The sequence below is a fragment of the Lonchura striata genome, chromosome 3, assembly GCF_046129695.1.
Source record: "Lonchura striata isolate bLonStr1 chromosome 3, bLonStr1.mat, whole genome shotgun sequence".
Classification (NCBI taxonomy): Eukaryota; Metazoa; Chordata; class Aves; order Passeriformes; family Estrildidae; genus Lonchura; species Lonchura striata.
The window spans coordinates 56,267,260-56,291,868 of record NC_134605.1 but is presented as its reverse complement, the minus strand read 5'-3'; the positions used below and the strand labels follow the sequence as shown (position 1 = coordinate 56,291,868).

The 24,609-nt window shown below is 38.3% G+C and overlaps 1 protein-coding gene across 2 annotated transcripts; it reads left to right on the top strand.

Annotated features, from left to right (window-relative positions):
* MYCT1 (MYC target 1) lies at nucleotides 1–24,609 on the top strand. 2 transcript variants are annotated; one of them, XM_021540575.3, is made up of 2 exons: nucleotides 1–237; nucleotides 21,508–24,609. In XM_021540575.3, the coding sequence occupies exons 1-2, from the start codon at nucleotides 186–188 to the stop codon at nucleotides 22,038–22,040; spliced, it is 585 nt and encodes a 194-aa protein (XP_021396250.3). In that variant the 5' UTR covers nucleotides 1–185; the 3' UTR covers nucleotides 22,041–24,609. The 2 variants fall into 2 exon arrangements, with proteins under 2 accessions (XP_021396250.3, XP_077638293.1); XM_077782167.1 differs by having other exon boundaries at nucleotides 82–237; nucleotides 21,513–24,609.

The window sequence follows — 24,609 nt, the reverse complement described above, 5'->3', positions numbered from 1 at the left end:
AGATAAGGCAAGCACTTACTAATTCGAGTCCAGAAGCAGGAAATGTGATACATCCATTTCCTTTCAGGCAAACAACACAGTTCCGTGGCAGCACAAAAGCTTTGCTTCTAGTGCAAAAATCTCAAAATTCAGAAAACTATTGCTCCTCTGTGGACGTACCATTCTGTACTTGCTATTTGGATGTTATGGATAGGAACAATACTTTCACTCCAATCACATGGCCACCAAAGTTTTGGGGTAAGGATATTGATTTTTTTGTCCGGAATATTCCTAACATAGATGCAGATATTTGTTGTTTGCCTTAAAAAACATCTCTATATACTTTCAAGCCTCATGTTGGATGCAAAGAGTAATAAATAGGTTTTGTATTTTCTGCAGTGATAAGACTATTTTCCAAATGTTTCTTTGACAAAGTTTTATCATGTTTTTAAATGAATGAAGACAGAAGAAGCTGCCAGGGCAAATTGATTGTTTCAAAAAGTTCATTACTGCAGCCAGTTGAAATGGTGTCTCTTGACTTCAGTCAATAGTCAGACCAGGTAGACATTCTCAACTGGTTAATGGATGTACCAACACAGCAGACATGATCTGTTTCATCTCTTGATCAAAATGGGATAGCAAAGGCTAAATGTGTTTCAGGATTTGGAATAAATTCTTATTCCTCCAGAATGAAAAGTTATTTGTAAATTATTGTGCTGCCTTATGGTGAGATTTTCCTTATTTTTTCCTCAGTGTATATATCGATTATTATCTACTGTGGCTATTTGCTTTCACCCAAATATGGGAATAGTTCATAAACTGAAATGCATAGTGTGAGGTGAAAGTATATGTTATACTGAAATTTAGTCAGGGTAATTAGATTAATTGATTTGATCTTAAAGGGTTCTGTGCAATTGCTGTGGAAAATCTTTCCCTCCAAAGACTCATTCTATTGCTTGCTATGTTTAATTTTAACATTTATTAGCAATTAGCTTAGAATGAATTACATATCTGGTTTTCTCTATTGTATTATTGCTATTGAGCAATGATCCCTCCAAGAATCTGAACACTATTTAAAGCTAAAAAAAATGCATCAGTGAAATACAACTTCAGTTGCACAGAAGTGCCCTAGGAAAAGAGTGGGGGGAAAAAAAACCACAAAAGGATGGAAAGAAGTCCCTTTTCTTTCTTGTCATACAGAAGAAGTGTCTGTTGAATGCCATCTAGGCTTCCTGCAGTGACACATATATTTTCCTACTGAGAGACAATGAGAGAATCAGTTAATTTTTGTCTTTTGGGCTAAAGAGTAGAGTTACTGATACTCAACATCTTTGATAAATTCTTTCAGATTAACTGAGGAAAAATTACAGTTATTACTGTTTCAGAGTCTTTTGTCTGGAAGTTGTCTGCTAGGCTCTGAAGAACAATAACTTTTTTACAGTGAAGATGGATGTAATTCTAAAATGGCTGTTTCCGAATAAAAACTTGTTGCATTTTACAACACAGAGCAGGACACACCTTATCAGATTTATTGCTGAAAGGACCAGTACCTCTTTTCATCCTCATTGCTCACCTGGCTGGTCTAACACTGTACCCAGCCCTGATCCCATCCCATTTGCTTAGGCTCTGACAGCAGATGAACCTCAGAAATCAGATATTTGTGAAGAACTTTCGTGGTTCTTTAAAGTGAAGATGCCACTCAGATTTTTATTAGTTTTCTGATAGATTTTAGAGGAGTAAATATAATTTTCTCTTTATTTCCCATCGGTACATCATGTGTGGTAGACTAGGAAGCATGACTGCATAGTGTATGTTAGAAGATGATGACTGACATAAGCTCACTGTGTGGAAACATCACTTAAAACAATAGAAGCATGTTTCCTTATATCCTGGAGATACCTGACTTGAGGTAAAAAAACCCACAACTACACATAATAGTTATAAATAAAATTTAATTCTTTATTAAATATGAATGCAGTAGTTGGAACTAATTTTTTAGGACATCGCTTAAAGGCTGTTTTCTAAGCCACCCACCATGTAGTACTGTGAATATTACTACATTACCATGATACATTCCTTTTCCCTACACATGTGACTTCTCAGCATCTTCCATGGACTCAGCCAAAGTGTAAACTTCAACATGTGCACAAAGGTTTGCTGAGAGGGACTAAGTTTGTGAGAAAGAAATCAGTGCTGTAAAAAGAGTCAAAGCAACTGTTCATAAAAATATTTAATCTCTTACAATTTTATAAACCATTTATTGTCTAACAACTGGTTCCCTATGCTGGAAAATATACAGGCATTCTGTTTTCTATAGTTCTCCAGTTTCCAGTGATAGACAATAGCTTCTTAAAAGTGACTTTAAGAATTTTAGAACAATTAAAAAACTAAACTGTCCTCTGCTTACTTATTTGTGAGCACATATAAATCATTTTACAGTTGCTCCAGGCCAGTGGAACTGTACTTTAAGCAGTTGTGTTGAGAAAAATAAATAAACACCTCAATATAAGTAATTCTGTATGAATTGTCTAAGTAGTCCAAACTCTTTCTCTCATGCAAAGATCTTAAAAAATGATATTATTTTAAAAAATCAGTACACATTTTTTTTTGAAAGCTCTGTTTACAATCAGTGACAGTCTAGAGAGTTAATAACTGTAATGCTTAGCTGTAAACCTTGTAGGAATTCTTTAAATTCAGATGTCACCATCATCAATCTGCAGTATTTTTGGAATGCTAAATTATGCAGTGAAGGAAAACAAAGGCAGAAAAGAGTTGTTTTGCTGGCCTAAAATCAATTCTACTTGGAAAAGTAAAATATTAAACTCTTTTCTGTTTTAAATTAATGAGTTTATGACAGAACTGGCCCTGTCAGCAAATGTCCCCTGTGTAATGTGTCATCAGCAAAAAATTTAGATCCTGACTCTTGCCAGGTTAGGGCTTTTTCCATCTGTTTTGCAAAGGTTTTGTAGATATCCATGCCTATTTCAGATAAGTTGTCTGAGCTACTGCCAGGATGCAGGAGCTTGTTTCTATCAGGTGCCAGCTTCTGTGAAGCCGCTGCCCGCACTCCTTCACAGTGGGAATCCATGGTATGGTACTTTGGAAGAGGTAAGAAGAGAAGCACTTAAAGGCAGTCCTTGCTGAACTTCAGCACTGCTGATATCACATTGTAACTGTAGACAGAGAGTCTGGATTATATTTTAAATTACTAGTTTCAAAAGGAGACTTAATAATAGCTGAGTGAGAAATTCAAGGTTTGATACTCATTCATCAACAAATAATCTCACTTTTTACTGTTTTAATATCGACTTTATTGAGTTCATTTTGATTTATAAGATAACAGTGGGAGTAAAGATGTTTCCACTTAAACCAGGAGTGCATTTCTTGTAATTCCTAAAAGCATTTTCGGTTGCACACAAGTAAATACAATAAATGTCTTCAAGACAATCCTATTTCTTCAGCATAGATAGCAATATAATTTCAGATCAGGAAATTTAATTTAAATAGTACATTTGACCAATGTGACATCAGTAGAGAGAAAAAATGTAAACACATTTAAATCAACATTAACTTAGATCCCTAGACTACCCCTCAAGTGTCTACCTAAAAATGCAACCTTAAAATTTAATAACTTAAAAACATTAAGGACAATTTTTATTTTCTTGAATCAGAATCCAGGGTGTTACTTGTTTGCTGTGTGGTAATAATACTATATATTTGTTGGCTTCCAGCATTGTGAGATTTCATACCACCTGGCACATACTGCAGGCATTATTGCTAGACTTCATAAGCTACAAATGCACCCATGTTTTTTAATATATCAAATTTTGCCTAGTCTCTCCTACAACCCACTGGTCTTCTCTTCATTAAAATGTGTCTGTTTGTTTGAAAGAAGTAAGACTATGTGCTCTGCTGAAAAACATGGCATTAGGGATGAGCATATTCTAGTGCATCAAACTGTGTTTATCATGTTACTGGTGTAGCAATAACTGGCTAAGGCTGTGCATCTCTCTCTTTCTGCACTGGGGGAATACTTGTGAAGGGCAGCATTAACACCATCAGTAACAAAGCTGCTGGGCACTGCAAAATCCAACCTAGACAGCCATAGCAGATGATTCCTCTTCTGGGATCCTTTGTGAGTGGCACTCACAGCAGAGTCGAAGCACAGGCAAGAGATCCAGCCCTGTTCTTTTGCAAGCAGGAAGAGGAGAGTGTGTGGTGGCCTGTGTGGTGAAGCAGGTTCAGCCTCTTGGCTGACACTTGGATGTCTTTGTCAGCCCATTTCCAGCATAGGCACTGGCTGGTCTGCCCTCATTCCCTTTGCTCCTGTCCATATACTGTGTACGCTTTCCATTCATGCTTTAGCAGCAACAGAAAAGCTCTGGGGCCTGCCTCAGCTGTCCTGCTGGAGAAGTGGACACAGAAAGAGTTTGGAGCCAGCTGTGGACACATGACTGACAGCAGATGTGGCAGTGGGATCTTCTTACAGGCCACTACTGTTGCTAGTCTGACGACTGGAAAAGAGCAGCATCTTTGAAGCAGACTCACCCAGAGGGCTTTTATCCTGGTAGAGCTGGCCTTGCTAACAGGGCAGAGGATTTCAATAAGCTGACGATGCAATGCCTTTCCTGGCAGAAAGGAGGAAGTAAAGTGTGACATAGAAACACTATAGATGACTTACACCACTGAAGATTTTTTTCTTAGTAGATAAAATCTTCAGGGTTAACATGGAAAAAAGAGGGAGGAAAATGCAACAAAATTAGATCTATCAACCTCAAGACTGTATTTCCTGAATTGTTATTGTTCTTCTCTTCAATTCTCTTTTCTCCCTTTTAAAAATCACCCCAGTGTGTGCATTCATTCATCCTGGTATTTTAATTCATGGCAATGAGCCAGAACAGAGCAAGTTGATTGCAGACAGTGCATCACCTGGAGTTTTTCCCTTTCAGTTTGTCTCTTTTGTTTTGTCAATTCTCTGTGATTTGGAAAAAAAAACAAGTAATTTTAAAAGTGCAATATTTGGCAGCATATCACACATCATAAGGAATTCATAGGACAAGGAATAATTTTTTTCCCAGGAGATACAATCTTTTGCTGCAGAGTCTTTGAGTTAGATCACTAATGCCTACAAAAGTTTGGAAATGGAATGTGAAAAAATGAGCTTCTTCCTTTTTAAATTATCAGACGATTTCAGACTTTGCAAGCTCCTGTGTTAGAAGCAGCCCCAATAGAACAGAGAGAGGGAAAGGCAAAATGCTTTTTTTCAACCTCACCATGCAGTCCTGTTTTAGTGTTTTAGGGAATAATTCCTTACAGTGCTTATCCAAAATAATAGGTACTCTTCAGAAAACAGAGATCTGAAAGTAAGGATAGAACATTACAACTGGGGACAATAGATGAAAAAGTCATTCCAGTGATAAGTGATATTGCCAATTTTTAATTTCTTTAACCTCATTGCCTTTTAGCATTTAGGTAAAATGTTATACAAAAAACAGTTATGATTACCCAATAAGAATAAAAATTAAAAGCAAGTCAAATTCATTAGTACATGGTGAATGGGAGGGAAAGGAGCAGAACAGTCTAAGCAAATATTATCATGCAGATGTAGTGAAGTCAGACATATCTGAAGGAATATATCTGAGTTCTTTGGTCAGGAGCCTGTACTAAAACCTTTCCTGTGTCACAGCTAGACATATATATATGTAAAATGCATCTGAATCTGCAGCTCCCCATCTGGCATACACTGACAAAATCTACAGCAACCACTTTCCTGCCCAGATTTCCCAGAGTGCTTTATCAAGCACTGTTTTACCAAGTCTGCTTAACTCTTGAATTTCAGAATCTGAATTCTGTTTCATCAGGGTTACTGATCCACAGTTCAGGACTTGCAACTTGGGATTTTAGCTTGTTAAGGGGCTCTAACCATTGAGCAGACAGTGAGCAGTGTTGATAATGATAGAGTTGATATGAGAGTTAATCGTATGTGAAGAATGTTTTCTTCAGACTCCTCACCTGTCTTTTACAATCAAATAAGTAGCTCATACTTCCAGATTTGCTATTATAAATTCCCTAGAGTCATAATTCTTTATTTCTTGCCTAACCTTTCATCCTGACTAATATTTTTCTCTTTTACTCATTCAAGAGGGAGCCTTTAAAAAGTCAAAAAAATTGTATATGACTAAAACTACCTTTCTGTACTCTTATCTCTTCTAATAACAAAGAACAGCTTATGTTTCATTCCTATTTCAAAGCAAAGTGTATCTACTGATGGTAGAATAAGAGCATGTTTTGAAGAGTGTAAAATCTAAATGCCTTCCTCACTGTTTTGTTCTATGTGAATTTGGGCAACCCTATGGAAAAGTAGTGTAATATAAAATAATAAATAATAAGGAGGGATGCATTTCCTAGTTTAGTCAGAAAACTGTGAGAATTCACTACATGAAATGGCCAGGGAGACGGGCCGAAAAATACAGCTTCATTTCTTAGCCAAAAATATGTTGATCTGATGGACTAACTAGAGCATAATTTCCTTAAAATATGTGCAAAATGTGTGAATGGCAGGAGTGCATACTACAAGGTATAGTGCAGACAGAAGTAGGGAATACCTGTGAACCTTTGTGTCAGTCTTGTGTGGACAGACCATGTCCTTGGGGCTGCAGATTCCAGTTCTGTCAAATAACACACCTGCAAGCATACCTGGCTTAGTGGATATGTAGCTGTGTTGAGTAAAGGCAATGGTGAGATAAAGACTTCTCACACTCCTCCTATTAGAAATTTTTATCAACTTATCAACAAATGAGACAAGGTTCTTAACATGGAATATAATACTTTTATTCTTCCCAAATTCACGGAGAAATTGAATTGTTTTATTTTTCTATGGGCAACTTGAACTTAGAACAAGCTGGATTCCCTTAAAGATGTTTAGAAATAGGCATACTGGAAGACAGATTTTTGGTTGGGTTTCTGGTAGAAAAGATAGATGGTATCAGCATGTTTCAGGTCCCTATTTGAAAACCAGAGATAATTTTCCTGTGCTTCTTCTTAAGAATGTTCTCAAGAGAAAAATTATAAGGTAAAATATGACACATGATCAGACGGAAAGACATCTCTGGCTTTGCAAAGGTTTCCTGTAAACACAATGATTATTTCAAGTAGATTTAGCTAAGAAGCAGATGTACAACACAGATATAAAATATGATGAATTTAAAAAACACTACAAAAGACAGTGAGATATTTATTTTAATGTTTAATCCTTGAAATGTTTCCCTACCTATTACCAGTTTTAAATCTAGAGTGCCTACATGTTCTCCTTCCTGCTCCTCAGTGAAATTCTACATGATGCCACAAATTTAATAGTGAAGCCATATTTCCAGATTACTTCACCAAACATTTACCTTGAATGAGTAACCTTGTGCATATGGATGAAGAACAATGCCAATATCCCTGCACACTGAATCTGTAGAAATCAAGACTATGAAATTCCCATACATCTCAGCAGAGTTTTTAGGATAGGGGCCAATTTTCCTTTTGTTACAAATGCCACACACTAGAACATCAAACAGACCCTGAGAACACAGACAAAACCAAATAATGTCAACACTAATAAAACTCAGCTTCAGCTATATAAGAACTGAGACAGCCTTTTTTTTCTCCTCTTGGAGAGGGCTATGGGATTGTGCATCAGAGTAACTTTTGCTGTGTGGCTTCCAGAGCTACAGATATTTCAGTTGCTTTCACTTCCACTTCAGATGAGATATTGGTCTACATGACAATCCTGTGATAGAGATACAGAAAATATCACATAACTAAATCACTTCTCAAGTGATCAGGTAGTCTGAAACTGATTTAAGTATGATTTAAGTATAATTTGAATAAGAAACATGATAGCGAGAAGATTTCTAGGGCAAGTGAGACACACACACATCACCTTTCCTCTGCCTGAATCTGTTAAGATGTCTACAAAGAAGTCTTCATTGTCCTATCTATCAGGTCAATTTCACCAGAAGATCTTCCCCTTTCCACTTCCCCTGAACTGACTTGGGACGTGTCACAAGGCAGCAGAGGAGCAGCCTGGGCCAATGACTCAAAGAGAACCCAGCAGTCACATAAATAGTGGTGATACTGAGAGCAATGGCAACAAGGGCGTGGGTTTAACTGAAGGAAGATAAAAGCATGTGATGGTGAGGCATTAGCAATGGCAGCAGCTGCATTTGAACATCAGCTCTGCAGTGCCAGCGTGACAGAAGTGAATCTTATTTTCTTGTAACACTCAAGGTCCCTGGTTCCTCATCCAAAATCCTCCAGAAATATTCTCATATGAAAAAATAAATAAATCCATGATCTGCTATGTAATTAAAAATAAAGGCATTGCTCATCTTCCCCTTCTCAGCTTCAAGATATCCCATGTTTCTGTTCCCCTTCAGCTGTGTTTGGGAGGATCTGATCTGTATGCAGCTTTTCAGTTGGATTTCTTATGCACATGGCAGTACTGTTTGTGGGAGTGGCTATGTCCTTTTGCTTCATCAGTCTTACACTGTCTTCTGAAGATGAAGAATTATAGAACTACCCCAAATTTAATATTATCATGTTTATTTTTCTATCAGTTAGGTAAAAGATTTGATGAGCACACTAAAGTTTTCACTTCTATTACTGAAGTGAAGGGGACCATAACAATAGTCAGATATTGAGAAAGTCTGACTGAGAGAGGCTTAGACTGAAAAAGTTAATATGTAAATGCATTCCAAGATCTTATGTGCAAGCCTGTCAATGAGATGAAAGTAGATACTGATGAGGAACCTATTTTTTTCTTTGCCCTTATTCTGGCAAGCCCAAAGAAAAGAGCATTATTACTGTAGTTGGATGAAAGCAACAAACTATGTCACAAAGAGAAGAGACCAGTCTTATTCTTGTAGTCTATCTATTTGAAGCATGATTTCTTCGTGGTATATAAATTATTCTTTTAAAGTGAGTCTGTCATCCTCAGGCTGTGTTTTGTGGCACCCTAATTACTGCTTTTCTGCTCTACCCACTCCACTATACAGCCATTGATTTATAAAATTCTTCACCAGCTTTAGCAAGAAGAACACAAACCTGAGGCAGTACAAAGAAAAGGAAAAGGGGTTTTGGAGTATTATTTAAATAATAATCAAGAACACAGCATGCATACATTTTAGCAATTACACCTACATTATTTACTAATTGTTGTATGAGCTGCCATCATTCTTTATCCACCAAATGCAGAAATTTGGTCTGTAGGAAACAAAGTATATTTCTTCTTTCAAGCACTACACCAGGGAATGTTTTGGAATGTGAAAGTGTCACATATCCAAAGCAACTTAGGGCTCTGTGCTCTCCCCAGGACAAACACCCTGGGGCTGCATGGTCACCTGCTAGAGCCTAACAGTGTTCATACTCACATTTGCTGGTGAGCACTATGGGTGCCATGGTTGTGCCTCAGTTCTTCTTGTAGAACTTACTGAAGGAAAATTCTCTGTATTTATGTACAATTTTCCATTTTACCATTGTAATTTTTTTAAACAGGAGTTAAATGATTTAATAATGTTTGTAAAAATCTTTTTGTGCCACATGACTGGTTGTGTGTGATACCACCTCCCTTATACAGAAGATTAATCTGAAGCATGGAGAGGGAATAAATGTCCAAAATAAAAAAAACAGAGCACATGGCAAAATCAAGTTTCAAGACTGAATCTTTTTCCTAGTAAGATATTTTTTATTTCATAGCCATATAATTTTGTCTGGAAAAAAATAAAGGAAATTTTCTAAATAGTCAGAAAAGCCTATCAACATTTATGAACATTTATCAAGCAATTCCTCCTGCTTTTCAACGTAGAAGTTTCACTTCTTAAAGAAAAATGTCCTTATTCTGATTTTGAAACTTATTGTACTGAAGTTTGCACCAAGCAATCCTAAATTATTCTTCTAACATAATTTATTCTCTTCTACTTGAAGAGGCAAGAAACGCATTAATTTATTTTTCATAAATTGAAAATGAGGCAATCATATTTTAAGATTATCTGTTAAATGACCACAACCGAAATTCCATCAACTATAAAAATATATACAGCATTGTTATGAAATAACACCTTGGAAATTTTCAGCAAAATAAATGAGGCAGAAAAAATATTGTCAGTTTAATACAATGTGTAAACTTCTCTGGGCTCTGACAAATGCATGGTGAAGGAAAGAGCCATGGCAGTTTCTGTTTCTCACCTTGCTTCTCTGGCATCTTATTTGCAGAAGAAAATTAATTCCCTGTTTTGGACATTTGCATTCACAATCCAGCATCCTAACACACACTTATGACATGTTTGACCATTTGAGTGACATCTGTTAATTTTAAACCTTTTCTTTTAAAAATTAAGTTACGTCAATACCATCTCTCTGTTATCTAGGGTAATGGAACATCTTCCATGAATCAACTAAGCAAACTTGTGGCTTCTGTGGGAAAGTGCATAAGTCATGCAAGCACAGTACAATCAGAGAAGGAATCCATTGATGGCTCTGTTAATTGAAAAGTATAGGAATCTCCGGGCAAGCAGGACCTGGGCCAGCCTGGTGCAAATACAGACTCCCAGACACCACTGGCTCATGTGAGACAAGCACAACATTCCACTTCATACTGAGTCTCCAGCCTGGATCATTTATTGTGGGTCAACAAAGAGTTGTCTAATACTCCTAATCAGTGATCCAGTGATTTCTAAATGCTGACATTTAGAAATTATGTCAGCATTTCTTAGCTTGTGGTTGCACAGATTTTTTATGACTGCTACTTAATTGGATCTCCTAGACCACAATGATATTTATATTCATATAAATATTTGGTGCACTGTCCCAAACAGATTGATGTTCAACCAGAAAGTACTGGGACAAAGAAAGATCATCAGGTAAGTAAGTGAAGAGTACAATACTACATAAACATACTACTGTGTTCTCAAAATGCTCACTATTACACCTGTTTCCACAGGAAGACGTGCAGCAGGAGATATTTTTGCATTACTGGATGTAGGTCAGGTATTACTGTAATGAAAAAAAAATACAGATCACTATGCCTGATTCTTAAGTAGGAATACTTTACAAAAATTTATTGGATATTAAAAAAAAAATCAGAAAGTTCACAAACAGTTCTTCCTTCCATTCTTCAACTTCATACATATTTTTAAATTTTCACCTGAAGAAGGTCCTTGTTTTAGCAATCTCAAAAAATGAGATCATAAATAGAGCAGTAAACAGTATTTTCAGTGACATCTATTTTTGAACAAGTAATATAGAAGTTGGACTGTCAGCAGAACACACTGCAGTATTTCAAAAGTAGTATGTTATAAGTGAGTAAGGACTCTTTTGGAGAAACTTCACAGTTTTAAGCCTTAGTAGATTTCCTTCAGCTTCTGCCAAGACACTATGGTGCACACATTTCATTAATTTTATCCATGTTAATCATAGAATCATAGAATAGTTTGGATTGGAAGGGAATTTAAAGATCATCTGGTTCCAACTTGTCTGCCATAGAAAGAGTTACCTTCTAATACCTTGCTAAATACCTCATGTGCATTCAAAAGGGAGAGTAAGAGTTATGGAACTGCAAAGGGGAGATTGCTCCTCTCCTGAGAAACAGGGAAACAGATGATCAGGCAGTAGGGGGAGAGGGAGAGAGATTGCACTGCCAAAAGCAAGGAGCAGAAACAAGGTCCTGCATCTCAAGTGACACAAAGGGACTCTTGAGCCTCAGAGGAACATGTGCAGAACTTTCAGCACTACTGCAAGCACTGTTGGGTGCCACTGTGTATAGGATGCACTGGGAAGCTGAAATGCCACCTTTCTTTTCTAGTATGGCTAGTGTATCAAGGCACTCAGAGTGTGCTTTTTTTACTCTGAATCTTTTAAAATATTCTCCTCTATATTCTTATAAGACTTGGGATTCCAGTATACTTCCTGGCTTTTGTGGGTTCTTAAAGTAAGAACAAGCTCACCTGAAGCTGTATCTGGATCAGGCACTGACAATAGAATTACTATGGTGGGACTGAGGAAGTTTTCTATATATTCTTCACACCACATTCTTCCCAATAACCCCTTCAAATCCCTGTGCTATGTTCTACCTCTGGATGTGGTCTGGTTTCTTAAATCTAGGCCACATATTTCAGTATTTAATCTCTAATTTTAAGAATTTTAGAAAATTCTTTTTCTGATTTTAAGGTCTGTTAATATATGAGATTACTTATTATTCTCAGGAGTAAATTATTTTTATCAATTAAGTAGTAAGTATAATGTCATGTTGTGCTGTATCAGATGGTGATTCAGTGTTTGATTTGGGTTATGCAGAAGCCATATAGCTTAACTCTGCTTTTGTGAGATAGGTAAGAATGTCTGGCCAGAGGATTGCTTGCTGCATATGTGGAAATGATCAAATTCTATTACTGCTTTTGTCATGCATTAAGAATCACAATGAAACAACATGGTAGCAAAGTACGCCTGAAGGAATCTTTGCTTTGTTTTACATAGTTGTGCCAAAGGCATTAAATTAAATATGCTGACATCTCTATCTTAGATGTTTCCTTCTGATTTTTACAATTACTCTTTATTTGTCATTCCAGTAAAAATCAACTGCCAGTAATATCAAGGCAACATCATTAATTCTGAGTTTGTCTGTGGGATATTGAGATGGCATATTCCACTCTTCTGACTTTTTATCACAACGAATTATAGTATTAGTAATCAAAGCAAATGTACTCTGGTGTGTGAGGATCATTCTGGATATCACTGTGGATGTCAAGAAATATGAATTTAACAATATACTTGGCCTTATGCTCCTCCATGAGCACAGATATTTGCATCAGGGTACAAAACTGTGCAAGCTTTACATCTTTAAACTTCTGAACACTTTTGCTGTGCCTTGGTTTAATTCACTTTCAAAGCCTCTGCAAAATGCTAGTCCTAAGTGTTTATGGTGATGCAATTCAGAATTTTTCTGGTTTTTGGGGTGCTAAGAACATCTCTGTGATCTTCTATTGGAATGTTTCTCAATAGATTTTTCTTATTCCCTGTTTTACTAAAATGAAGGTGGTTTCTGTATAGTTTCGATTTCCAGCATCAATTTCCAGCAGAGGGCAATCTTGTTCCTAGATAGGTTCCTCATTTGCGACGTTAACCCTGTGATGAACAATCAGCCCTTCTGCATTTCAAAAGGAGTATTAATCCAAAAGCATGAACTGCCTTCTTTTTTTTTTTTTTTTTTTTTTTAACTCGTCATTTAATTAATATTTTTTTCTGATGCTTCTGGAGCCCATTTGCTTACCTAATCCAAGAAAATCTTAGAAACTGCACAAAATTATGCCAGTGTGGACCTTGTCATTTGTTCTACCTTCTTTTTTCAAAACAGAATTAACAGGATTGACTGATGTTGCTTTTTAAAATCTTTACTGGGTGTGGATGCACTACATGCCTCGATTATCTATGCTAGTTCTTACCTGTTCTCATAGTTAGAAACAGATTTTTAATTTCCTTTGTTTTATTTTAAACCCAGCACTTCTTATTTTATCTGCTGTGGACATAAAAAAAACACACTATTAGGTGAAGTGGGAGAATTACTCTCTGTTGCTGTAGAAAATAATCTTGCAGTAGCACAGGCTGAATAAAACATCCCTTTAGCAAGTTTGTGTCTGAATGCAGAGCTCTGATATTTCTGGCAGCAACTCAATCTCACTTATCAGTTTTTACATCCTGCACAGTCTGCTCTTCTTTCAGCTTATTTCCCCCTACAGATTCTGTTTTCTGGACACCACGACTACCTAAACCACCTTGTGCTGTAGCTGGTCACTCAGTCATCTTACAAGAGTCATGTGTGAAGTTTCTTGAAGTTTTGCCATGACTAAGATCACAGCTGGTTGATATTACGCAGCAACTGATTCATCCACCCAACTGAATCATGGACTGCCTACAAATGATTAATGAGAGGCTGTTTTGGTAACACAATTAGTGGCAGTTGGGAAGATAGTAATATCAACACTTGTGAGATCTAAAGAAATTGCTTTTTTTGAGTTCAGCATGACAACAGTAGCACAGGAGTTGGCTACTGATACTAGCCCCAGCTTTAAAATGATTTCTTGGAGCTGGTAGAATCAGCATAAAATTTCTAGTATTGCTAATCACTTCAAGCCTTCTGTGGTGGGAAGCAGTGGTGGTTCTTTGGGCCCCCGGTTTACTTTGTTTCCAAACTCTCTGGGATACATGAGGATGAGTAGCTGTAGCCTGTTCAGCTTAGAGATGTATATTTGCTGTTGTTGAGGAATCCATTCAGTGCAGGTAGCTCGTGGTGCAGCTGCAGGGTCAGCTGCAGGTTGTGTTCTGGGGGGCAGAAGGCTGAACCCAGCAAAGAGCCTGTGACTTGTGACCCTTTGCATAAAAAAGGGAAAAGGGCCCTGCCACAGGACTGGACACTTGGATTCTCAGAGACAGCGGGAGCAAGCATCCCAGATTTTCCCACCCTTAGACTGTGAGGGATAAAAGCCCAGAGGTTGCTTTGTTCTGGGTCCCTCCTTGGAGGCACCAGCTTGAGCTGTTACTTTGTTATTTAGTTATTGCACCATGATTAAATGATTTTTAGGATCTAGAGTTCTGAGACTCTGCTGTGGGACCAGGGTAAGGAAACCTGGTCTGACTGTGTGGGTTAGGGGGTGTAGCTGCAAAAGGGCTTCTGTCCCAGCTCTGGAGTGTGAGTGTGACTGCCAGAGTGGCTCCTGGCTGGTCAGACAGGGAAGTGTCCTTAACTGTAGCTGTAGGAAGTTACTATGAGTTTGTTCAAGCTCAAATGGACTCTGACTGCTCCAGTCTGGTTTTACACAGAAGAGTCTGTGTTATGATCATCTGCTAATGACTTAGCTGAACCTTGCTTGAAACCTGAGATTGTGACACTCCTCAAAAATAGTGTCTGAACCTATTGTTACTATCAGGTTAATAGATTTGTAATATGTAGAATGTAATTAATGCTTTAGTACACTAGCTGGTGCTCTATACTAAGCTGTTCAATGGATGTGTAAGGTATGAATTCTCATACTGGTTTGTATACGCATTATACCTGCTTTTGTCACCGAGCTTTCATTTTGGGAAAAGAGCATCTCTGTAAAAAAAAGCTGAGCTGATTTTTTCATGTCTGAGATCAAATCCTCTACTAGTTATCAAGACTTTTCAGCTTTGGATCAAGGCAAGCTGAAGTTGTTTGTGCAAACGTGTGTGCATGTAGGGAGAGGAATGCTTATCAACTTAAACCAGTTTTGAATAACTGGCATATGACATCACATAAAGGAGAGAGAGCTAGCAAAAATATGAGAAGGAAGGAAATAGAATGGAAATAAATTTAAAATTCTAGAATTTTGTTTTAAAGCATAAAAATAACTCTCTTCCACTATATGTCACAGTGGTATGCACTGATAGATACTTCTTGTTGCTAAACCAGCTGAAATCAGTAAGCTTGTATGTTTTATCTCTGAGCTTCCTGGAGTCGCCATGGAATAAAAGCTGCATGTCAGATGCACAATGTCTCATGCTAGTTTGGGGCAGGTGGAAAAAAAAGAAAATAGGAAAATTACTCTCAGATGTTTAAGTAAATGAACAGAGTCTTGCTCTAATGTAGTATAATTAAAATGTCTATATAGAATGTTGAGTTTAAATACTCAAAAATGCCATTTTTGGGTGACAAGCTACCTTACCACTTCTAAGAACTTTAAAATAAAACTTCTGTTGTGGTCTAGGAATGACACTCCTCACTTTAGTGTCCCACTCATTCCCCCAAGGCTCTCCCAAACCAGACTCCATTCTCTCACTCTCCAGAGCCTTCCTCTTCCAATTTCCTCCTGGGGGAGGAGGGGGGAGCTGAGAATTGGATGTATAAAATGATGAAAATTATGGGTTGAGATAAGAACAGCAAAGAGATAAGAAAACAAACAGTAAAACCAGCAACAGTAATAACAAAAGTATCCTAATGTGGGTGATTTGCATGTAAAAACAACAAAAGCTCAGTTCGATCTAGAGACATGATCTAGAGACAATGAACAAACAAGTTTCCTACCCTGCCATCCTTTTTGTCCTGAATCCACGCCCTTCTTCCTGGAAGCGAGTGTTCCTTATTTTCACCCTATGAGGTGGCAAAGAATAAGACCCTAGAGTGCCCGCACTGCTCCAGGCTCTGCCTCCTTGTGGCTGTTGCAGAACAATTATCTCTGTCCTGGCCAAAACCAAGACAACTGCTTAATTAGTATTCTTTGAATAAAACAAGAACAATGCAGTAACAATAACAACAACAACAACAAAAATTTAACATCTCTAAAACATAAAGATTGCAATATTTGGAAGTCACCCACTAGAAACCAGAGGTATCATCTCAACCTGTGCTGTTTTCTGATTTCTTGTGCTTAGCAATAAAATGAGCAGAACAGATGCTTGGAAAGCTGAGTGGTTCTTTATTCACTAATATTGGCAAAGATGAAGTTCAAATTCATTGTGTGTCCACAGCCTGACTAAAGGACTCTTCTCTTTCTCTTTCCCTCGCATTCAGTACTTTCTTCTGTTCTTTTGTTTTCCTCCACCCCATCCTGATTCATGCTCTGAGATGCTCCCACTAAGGGTGCTGCTTACATGATTTTGAAAGGTACTACTCTCCGATCATAGTTAGCTGTAAAGTTTTACAGAATATATATTTGTGAGCATGGAGAAAGGAAGATCCTGTGCCCACTTTAATTTTACACCTTTATACCATAAGGGTATAGGAAACATACAAGTCCCAGGGATTTCCTGAGGTCAAGGAACAAAATCCTATTGCAGCTCATTGCAGACAGAGCTGAGGGCAAGAGAGAGATTCCTTGGGAAAATGAATCCCCAACACAAATGTGTTTTGAATTCAAGGGGATGGCTGATGTGATCCATAAACTGAAAGAAAATGAAACTCACAGAAGTAAAAGGTTGTCCTAGTATGTCTGTAAGCATCCTGCAAGCCTACATGATAGAAGCAGGATACTCTATCACAAAAAGCAAATCTATTTTATGAAGATTTTGTGTATTTCAGGGACTGATGCATCTAGGTAGGGATTGTGTTGTTATTTTTCAGTGAAGTAAACCCAAAGGGAGGAAGAAGAGAACACAGTACACTTCTGACAAGACTTACTGATTGGCATGAGCCTCCTTTGGTTGACCCTGCTTCAGATGTCCAGGCTAGATGGGAAAAAAATTTCAGGGCCCAGTACTAGAAAAAAAATCTTATCAGCCAGTCTATTCTCACATCTTACTAATGTGATGTCTAAATTGTGTCCAAATTTCTCCAGTGTGGATTCTGTAAAGCGATCCGCATTTGCCAAAGGTTTTCAATTTGACAGGATATATGCTATCACTCAATAGAAATGGAAAGTAATGAAATTTTTAAGGGAAGCCTCAATGACCAAGAAGAAGTTTTGTACTGCAGATGCAATAATCCCCTGTACTAACCTGTAGCACCATATTTCCTTAACACTGCATGCAGAAACTAGAGAGGAAGAAACAGAGAGACTTCAAAAGAAATTGCCTGATCTGGATAGATGTTGGGCTGACAAATGTGCTGAATTAATGTTCAGATCCGGGGGTAAGTTATGAGTGTTACTGTGGGTCCGAAAATACCAGCCTTTTTTGTATGGTCATGTTGGAAGTCCCACAGATAGAAAGCTAAAATGGCTAAGATCTCCAATTGCTTTTTTACCTTAGCCTTTCATTTCTGGCTTTGTACCTCAAAGTCTGTCCTGCATTGTTGATAAAAACCTTTGTTCTTCACCTCAGCTGGTGTTACAGGTGAGAGTGGAGAATTGACTGAGGTGAGGTACCAAATCTTTTCTTTTATGGCATAATCAAAAAAAGCAGGCAGTGTGAACAGCCTGAGAAACATACAGATCAAAACATATAGATCAAAATACTTAGGAGACTGGGCCCTGGGTAGTTGTTGTTATTAGCAGCATCCCTAATTTATCCCCAGATCTTTCTTTTTACTATTTTCCTTAAAAGCAGAGGACAGAATGACAGGCAGAGCTCTCAGGAAACCGTAAGTTATTACCATGGCCCCTTGGGAGACACTGTGTATCATAGTCATTCTGACTCCCCAGAAGGCTACTTCTGCTCTGGCACTGCCCAGATTAAGGAAGAGAAAAACAATCTGGTGAAGGTCAGCTGTTCCACTCAAATCCCAGGTGCAGTAAGTCTCACTCTGTCTTTGATCTTTTTCTCTGTTTGATAATATTTTCTCCAATGTACCTCAGGGTTGTGATTGTTGGACATTCTAAAGAGGAAATCGATGGGCACAGATTTACAATTCTACAATATAAGGTTTTAGAACGGAATTACATTTCTGTGAAATTCATCCTCTGCAGGGAGTAAGCAAAGAATGAGTTTCACCCAATAGTGGCCCACAGTTCCAACTGAAGTCAGTGAGATTTTGGGAAGAGAAAAAATGAAATGTCTGTAACCAATGGGTCTAGTGATACTTCTGTAATAAGAAACAAGGGGGTTAAATGTACGTCCAAACAGAAAAGAGAGCATATGTAGTCCTGGCAACTGAAACAGTCAGTGTAAATCCAGCTGTGTTTCATCAGGGAATAATTTGACCCTCGATTTTTCCATCATACATGGAGATAGAGAAATAAAAGAACTAAACAAGTTAAAGAAAATGACGCCATTATCCAAAGGGATAATTGTCTGTGCTGTACCTCCAGCACAGGGGAACAGCACGTGGGAAGGACTGAAGAGCTGCACTCAATACTTTTGTCAATTCCCTTATCTGCTTTTAATAGTGTGAAACTCTGGTTAGATTGTGCAGGTGGTGAAAATCATGACTTGAGGGATGAAGGGAGAAATCCTCACCGTGGTGAATGGCAACCCCAGAGCCAGGTACACTTGTGCTGCTTGCTGTGCTTCTGCTTACGCTGGAGGCTGCTGTGGAGCCCTGTGGAGATCCCCTTTGCCAGCTGAGAGCCCAAAGAGTTGCAGGGATAGCCGGTGGCAGCACACAGCCCTGTGCCTGGGGATTCCTTGGCAGCCTCAAATATAACCCAATGATCATTTGAGATTAAATACAGAAGAAAGGAGCACAAGAAAGGATTATTTCTTGCTCCACTTTCCCATAGGCAGGGACAGTAGAAGTGCATGGGAAGTGCTGTCTTCAGGACTCCCCCTGGGATTTATTCAACTGGAGGTCACCAAGTCCTGGTTCTCCCTGCCCACCTTTGGGAGCATGAGTAGGAACTTGCAGTAACAGAACGTATTAAATCTATTAAAATTGCATAATAAGCTATTCCTGACCAAAAGGGGCACAGTAAGTCCTCCTGTGTCTCTAAAGATGTTTTATAAAGGGCAGAATCACACTGGGCTTGTGAGAAGAAGGCTACTTTTAAGTGATTTGATCTGAAGCCAAGAGTTACAGTGTAGGATGCTGCCTGTGGGTTCTCACAGAAAGCAGACCAGGCAGTCACCCTTTGTCTTTAGTGTGCCCAGTTAAAAGTTTTTGAGTTTTAGAAATGAGAGCTTAAAGAAAATTTGTCTTTTAGGGTTAAGCCTGATCCGCCTCCGAATGAAAGGACACCAAAGTACTCCTGAGACAGAGCAGTCCCCTACAACAATATCCAATATACAATATCCAATGCATTATCCTTTATAGTCTTTATTTGAAAAGGATAATGTTATAAGCCTACCTGAAATCAGAGGTTACAGGCCAGGAACAGTAGGATTGTGAGCCTTCCAAGTATGAATCACATTACTAGCAATTTTTCCCTGAAGGGAGAAAAGTAAGAAGGTAGATAAGGAAGATAATAATGACTGCTTCTTAAAGTGCCATTAACCAACAAACAGGTATATTTCCTCTACTGGAAGCAAAGATAACGTATCTTTCCCCTTTCCTGAAGTGACCTGTCCTAAATTTAAGGCTGACCTAAAACAAAATAATCTGTTCCAGGGTGCCAGTAATGAGGTTCCTCTGTCTGCAAGTCAGTCCTGGCTGGCATCTCTTCTCCCTCTTCATGATGTGCTGGCTGCTCTCCATAGCCATCACTCAGGCCTCTCTCTCTCCTTGCACCTTTAGAACCAGCTTTGGCCAAGTCCCAGAACTTAGATTCAATGCTATTATTCTAGGGTTTGGGAATGACTGTTTGTATTCAACATAAACTCAGGGGGAACTCTTCAGTAGCTGCTGAAAATTCTGAGCCCAGTCCTGGAGTAATACCCTCTGTCTGGCACAGTGTTACTTGGCCTGCTCTTCAGTATGCTCTATCTAATGAATATATTTTCCCTTTTCACAAAAATGTTTCACAAATATGAAAGAACAGTACAGACAGAACAAACATGTTTCAAGGTGTCCCATGGATATTTTTTTGCTTATTCCATCTTTGGTCCACCAGTTGTCAACATAGTGTTCCTTCTTGTTTTAGATCCAAGCCCTTGTTGAAATTTGAGAGAATCTATAAAAGTTCATTCATTTCAGGCCTTATCCAGGATTACAAGTATATCTCTGGGCTTTTTACAACAGCAATAATGTGGGTGCTCAGTTGCAAACCGAGTGAAGTTTTCTGAAGTAACTGTCCTCTTCTTAGAAATATACAAAGAAAAATCACATCTTTCCATCCTGTGAAACCATGTGGGAGAGAAAACAATCCTAGCCACGGGTTTTGTTTTTCTGTTTGGTTTATTTTCATATCTTGTAGGCCTTGAAAACATTTCTAAAAGAGCTAGAAATTTACCTTTCTTAATGGCAGACTAATCCATCTTCAAAGTGGACACTGGGGATAGGAAATATTCAAGAGATTTAGTATTATGAATGGCTATCTCTGACCATAATGATTTAGGATGTAGTCATTTACATTAATTACTGTGAGTATTTAAACTATCTGTTACTCAGCAGTAAAAGGCTGGGAAGTGTTCTCATGTTGTAATAAATACAGAGTTTACTCCATCAAGAACATGGCAGAGAGAACATTGCTGTTTTAATAGGTGAGTTTGCAAACACGTACACACAGAACGTAAAGGTCTATAACCAGAAGGACAAGTCTGCATAAATCCAAACCTCCTATTGCACAGAGAAGGAAATGCTTGGCAGTTTTATAACACTTGGAGCTGCTAGGTGGCTGATTCTGGGGAAGGCTAAAGATTTGCCTTGGTACAGAAACTGATACTAAATATAAGTTATTTTCTGTATGTTGTTGAATTATCCAAATTAAACAAGCAACAACAACAACAACAACAACAAAACCCCAAAAATCCACAAAACCCAACAAAAATGCCCAAAATAAAAAAACAACACATCAGAAAACCCACAAAATCCCACAAAACACCAAAAAATGCTGTGTAATAAGAGCACCCTCAACTGTTGTGTTTGTGTTGTGAAGTTCATGTGTTACAAAGACCTAAGGGCCATTTCATGTTTTAAGGAGGCTGGCATTTAAAATTAATTTTCTTGCAGGAATATCCTTCAGAGTTACTTCATTAACTTAGAGATTTATTCTTCATGTATTTCAGAGCAGATAACAATAGCCTTCACAGTGTCCATGGTGATTGGACTGGTGATTGGAGGGATCATCTGGGCATTTTTCACCTGCTTGTCCCGTCGCAGAGCTAGTGCCCACATTTCCCAGGGGAGCCCCTCATCCTTCAGCCGTCGGTCCAGATCTTCCTCCCATGGCCACGCTGCCGGCAGGACTGGATTTTACCGCAACAGCAGCTGTGAACGTCGGAGCAACCTCAGCCTGGCCAGCCTCACCTTCCAGCGGCAAGCCTCCTTGGAGCAGGCCAACTCTTTCCCCAGGAAGTCAAGCTTCCGTGCATCCACCTTCCACCCTTTTCTGCAGTGTCCTCCCCTGCCCGTGGAGACGAACAGTCAGCTGATCACCCTCACTCCCACAAATACCACCACAACCCTTGTGGGAAGCACCACTAACAGCCTGAGTCGACCTGAATTCCACTGGTCTAACAACAACCTCCGCATCTGCCACTCCACGCAAACCCCACCTCCCGCCTATGAAACCATCATAAAAGCTTTCCCAGAATCCTGAGCTTTGTCCTCGCTGCAAACACACCTGTGCATCTTAGAAGGAACCTCAATTATCTCAACAATTTTCCGTGCATGATGAAGATCTCTGAGAAGTCTCCAGCTGCAGTTGCAGTTGCTTACTTTGCCAAGAAGCGTATAAAAGTGATTTCATGGAGCCCAGCATCCCACTATCTGAGAGATCACTTGTCTTTGCACTGCTAGCTTTTATTTACTCCTCTGCTGTATGCTTGTATATTTATATTGTTATATCTTTAATTGCAGCTATTGTCTCTTTATTTTAGAGGGAAAAATGCTGCCACATAAAAACTACATCATTTCTTGAAGAAACAGATAATACTAGAAATTACTGATATACACAGCACATCAATGCAAATTTCACTATTCCTTTTTTTTTAAGAAGTTTTGATTTTACATGTTTTTGTTACATTTTCGGAGAGCACCTCCTGTTACCCACCTTCTTGCTATAATCCCAGAAGAGCTTCAGTCTGAGGAACCTTAGACGCAGACCTCATAGAGGATGCAGTCCTGGCTGCTGTAGACTTCCTGTTCTGTTGTTTGCAAAGATCTGATCAGAAAAGACTCCAAGACTCAATATTAAGGATGCTTGTTTGAAATTCCCCACAGAGTGGGAAAAAAAAATTGTGAAGTATATATAGCTTCATGCACAAAGAAGTTTTGAACAATATACTAAATGCATGATAACAATTATAAAGAATTTTCTGTCTGCAACCAGCAGAACAGGTAGTCATGTTTTGCTACCCAATGAGGCTGTATGGGCAGAACTCCTCATGTTTCATTTTTCTAGTTCTGGCTATCCAGATAAGCAGTATGAATGACAACTATTTTTTAATTAAGTTTCCTGATTTCCTATGGGATTAGTCATTTCCTTATTTCAAATGTTTTTTCTCAAATTGTACCAATGTTTAATTCTTTCTTTTATTCACTGAAATCTTGTCTTTCACTAAAACAAGATTTCAGACATCTTTGGCTGAATACAGGGATTGTATAATGAATTGGGATATGAAGGAAAAGACAAAGTATTTAGGTGAGGCTTACATGTATTCTTGACTTTTATATGTGTGTCATGCCGAGCTAACCCCTGGCTTAGTAGAGACTAATTGCACTGATATGACAAATGTTCAGGATTTGGAAATAACAGACACAAATGGGACCAAAATTAAATCTTATTGTATCAGTTTCCTGTTAAATTTTTCATGTTCAAATTAAGGGTAAAGAGTTTCCACAACTGGAGGAGTGTCCACACTTGCACACTCCACACTTGCAAATATGCCAGTTGTTTCTAAAAGACTTGGATGACACCAGCCTCAGGACTCCTGATTCTGAGGGGGCTTCTGCAGGGAGAACAAGTTCTTGTCTCTCTTCTGGGAGAGACAAAGATTCAGCAGAATGAGTAAAATGCTTAACATCTCCCAAGTTTCCCAGGCTTTTGGAGGCTGGCAGCAAGCATCCCTTTGCTGAGGACAACATCCTCCAGGAAGCACTGGCATTGATCTCTGATCCACAGTATTCCAGCCCAATAGCCACCCATTTGCTACAAACATTGAGCTTACAAGCAATGCTTACTGTAAACAAGTATTCCTTATTGTAAAGGCAAATTATTTTGCATACTACTTACTGACTGGATTTCATTATTTTATTTTTAGTGTGCAGCACATCTGGAGAGATGTATGTCATTGCTAGAAGAACAACCATTTACAGAGTTTACAGAGTATTTCACTGCAGACACTATGGGTTCTAGCACAACCAGAACTTGCTGATAAGATTGTACACTGCATTTGACTGATCACAGTCTACAGACTTAAAATAGCAGTCTTCTGAAGAAAGAAAGAAAGAAAGAAAGAAAGAAAGAAAGAAAGAAAGAAAGAAAGAAAGAAAAGAAAGAAAGAAAGAAAGAAAGAAAAGAAAGAAAGAAAGAAAAAAGGAAAGAGAAAGAAAGTTAGTTATGCTTTTTCATTCATTAATGATTTTTTTCACATTTAGTCTGGTGAATATTATTGCATGCAAAAATGTGTTCAAAGTGTTCTTCCTATAGAATAGGTGATGCAGCCTATTCTAACCTACCTACAAAAAGCAGAATTTAAGCCTGCTCCCTTTGCTTGGTGGGTTTGATGGACTGTGGAAGAGACAATTTACCCTACCAGCTGTGTACCCAGTGTGCACCCAGCTGGCCAAAACTGCTTGTTCCTTGAGAGTGAAATCATTTTAGATGAGTAAATTTTTACTGTTGGATTGCAAGTGCACATTACATTACAGTAGAACTTCCCACAGCACAATTATTACAGAATTTTTACTTGTATTACACTGTATTTAGTAAACATTGTAAAGAGGGAAGCTTAAATGTACTGTATTTTTTTTTTTTTTCTCCTGAAATCTGCACTGGATATCGAAACATTTCTGATGTACCCTGGATTAGGGAGACTAAAACCACACACGTTTGGTGTATAGCCAATATGACTGTCAGATGACTAAAACTTGTTTTCACATGTGAAATAAATGTTTTGCAAGCATTCAGGAAGCTTCAGAATGTGGAATAAAGTTAGATGCTATAA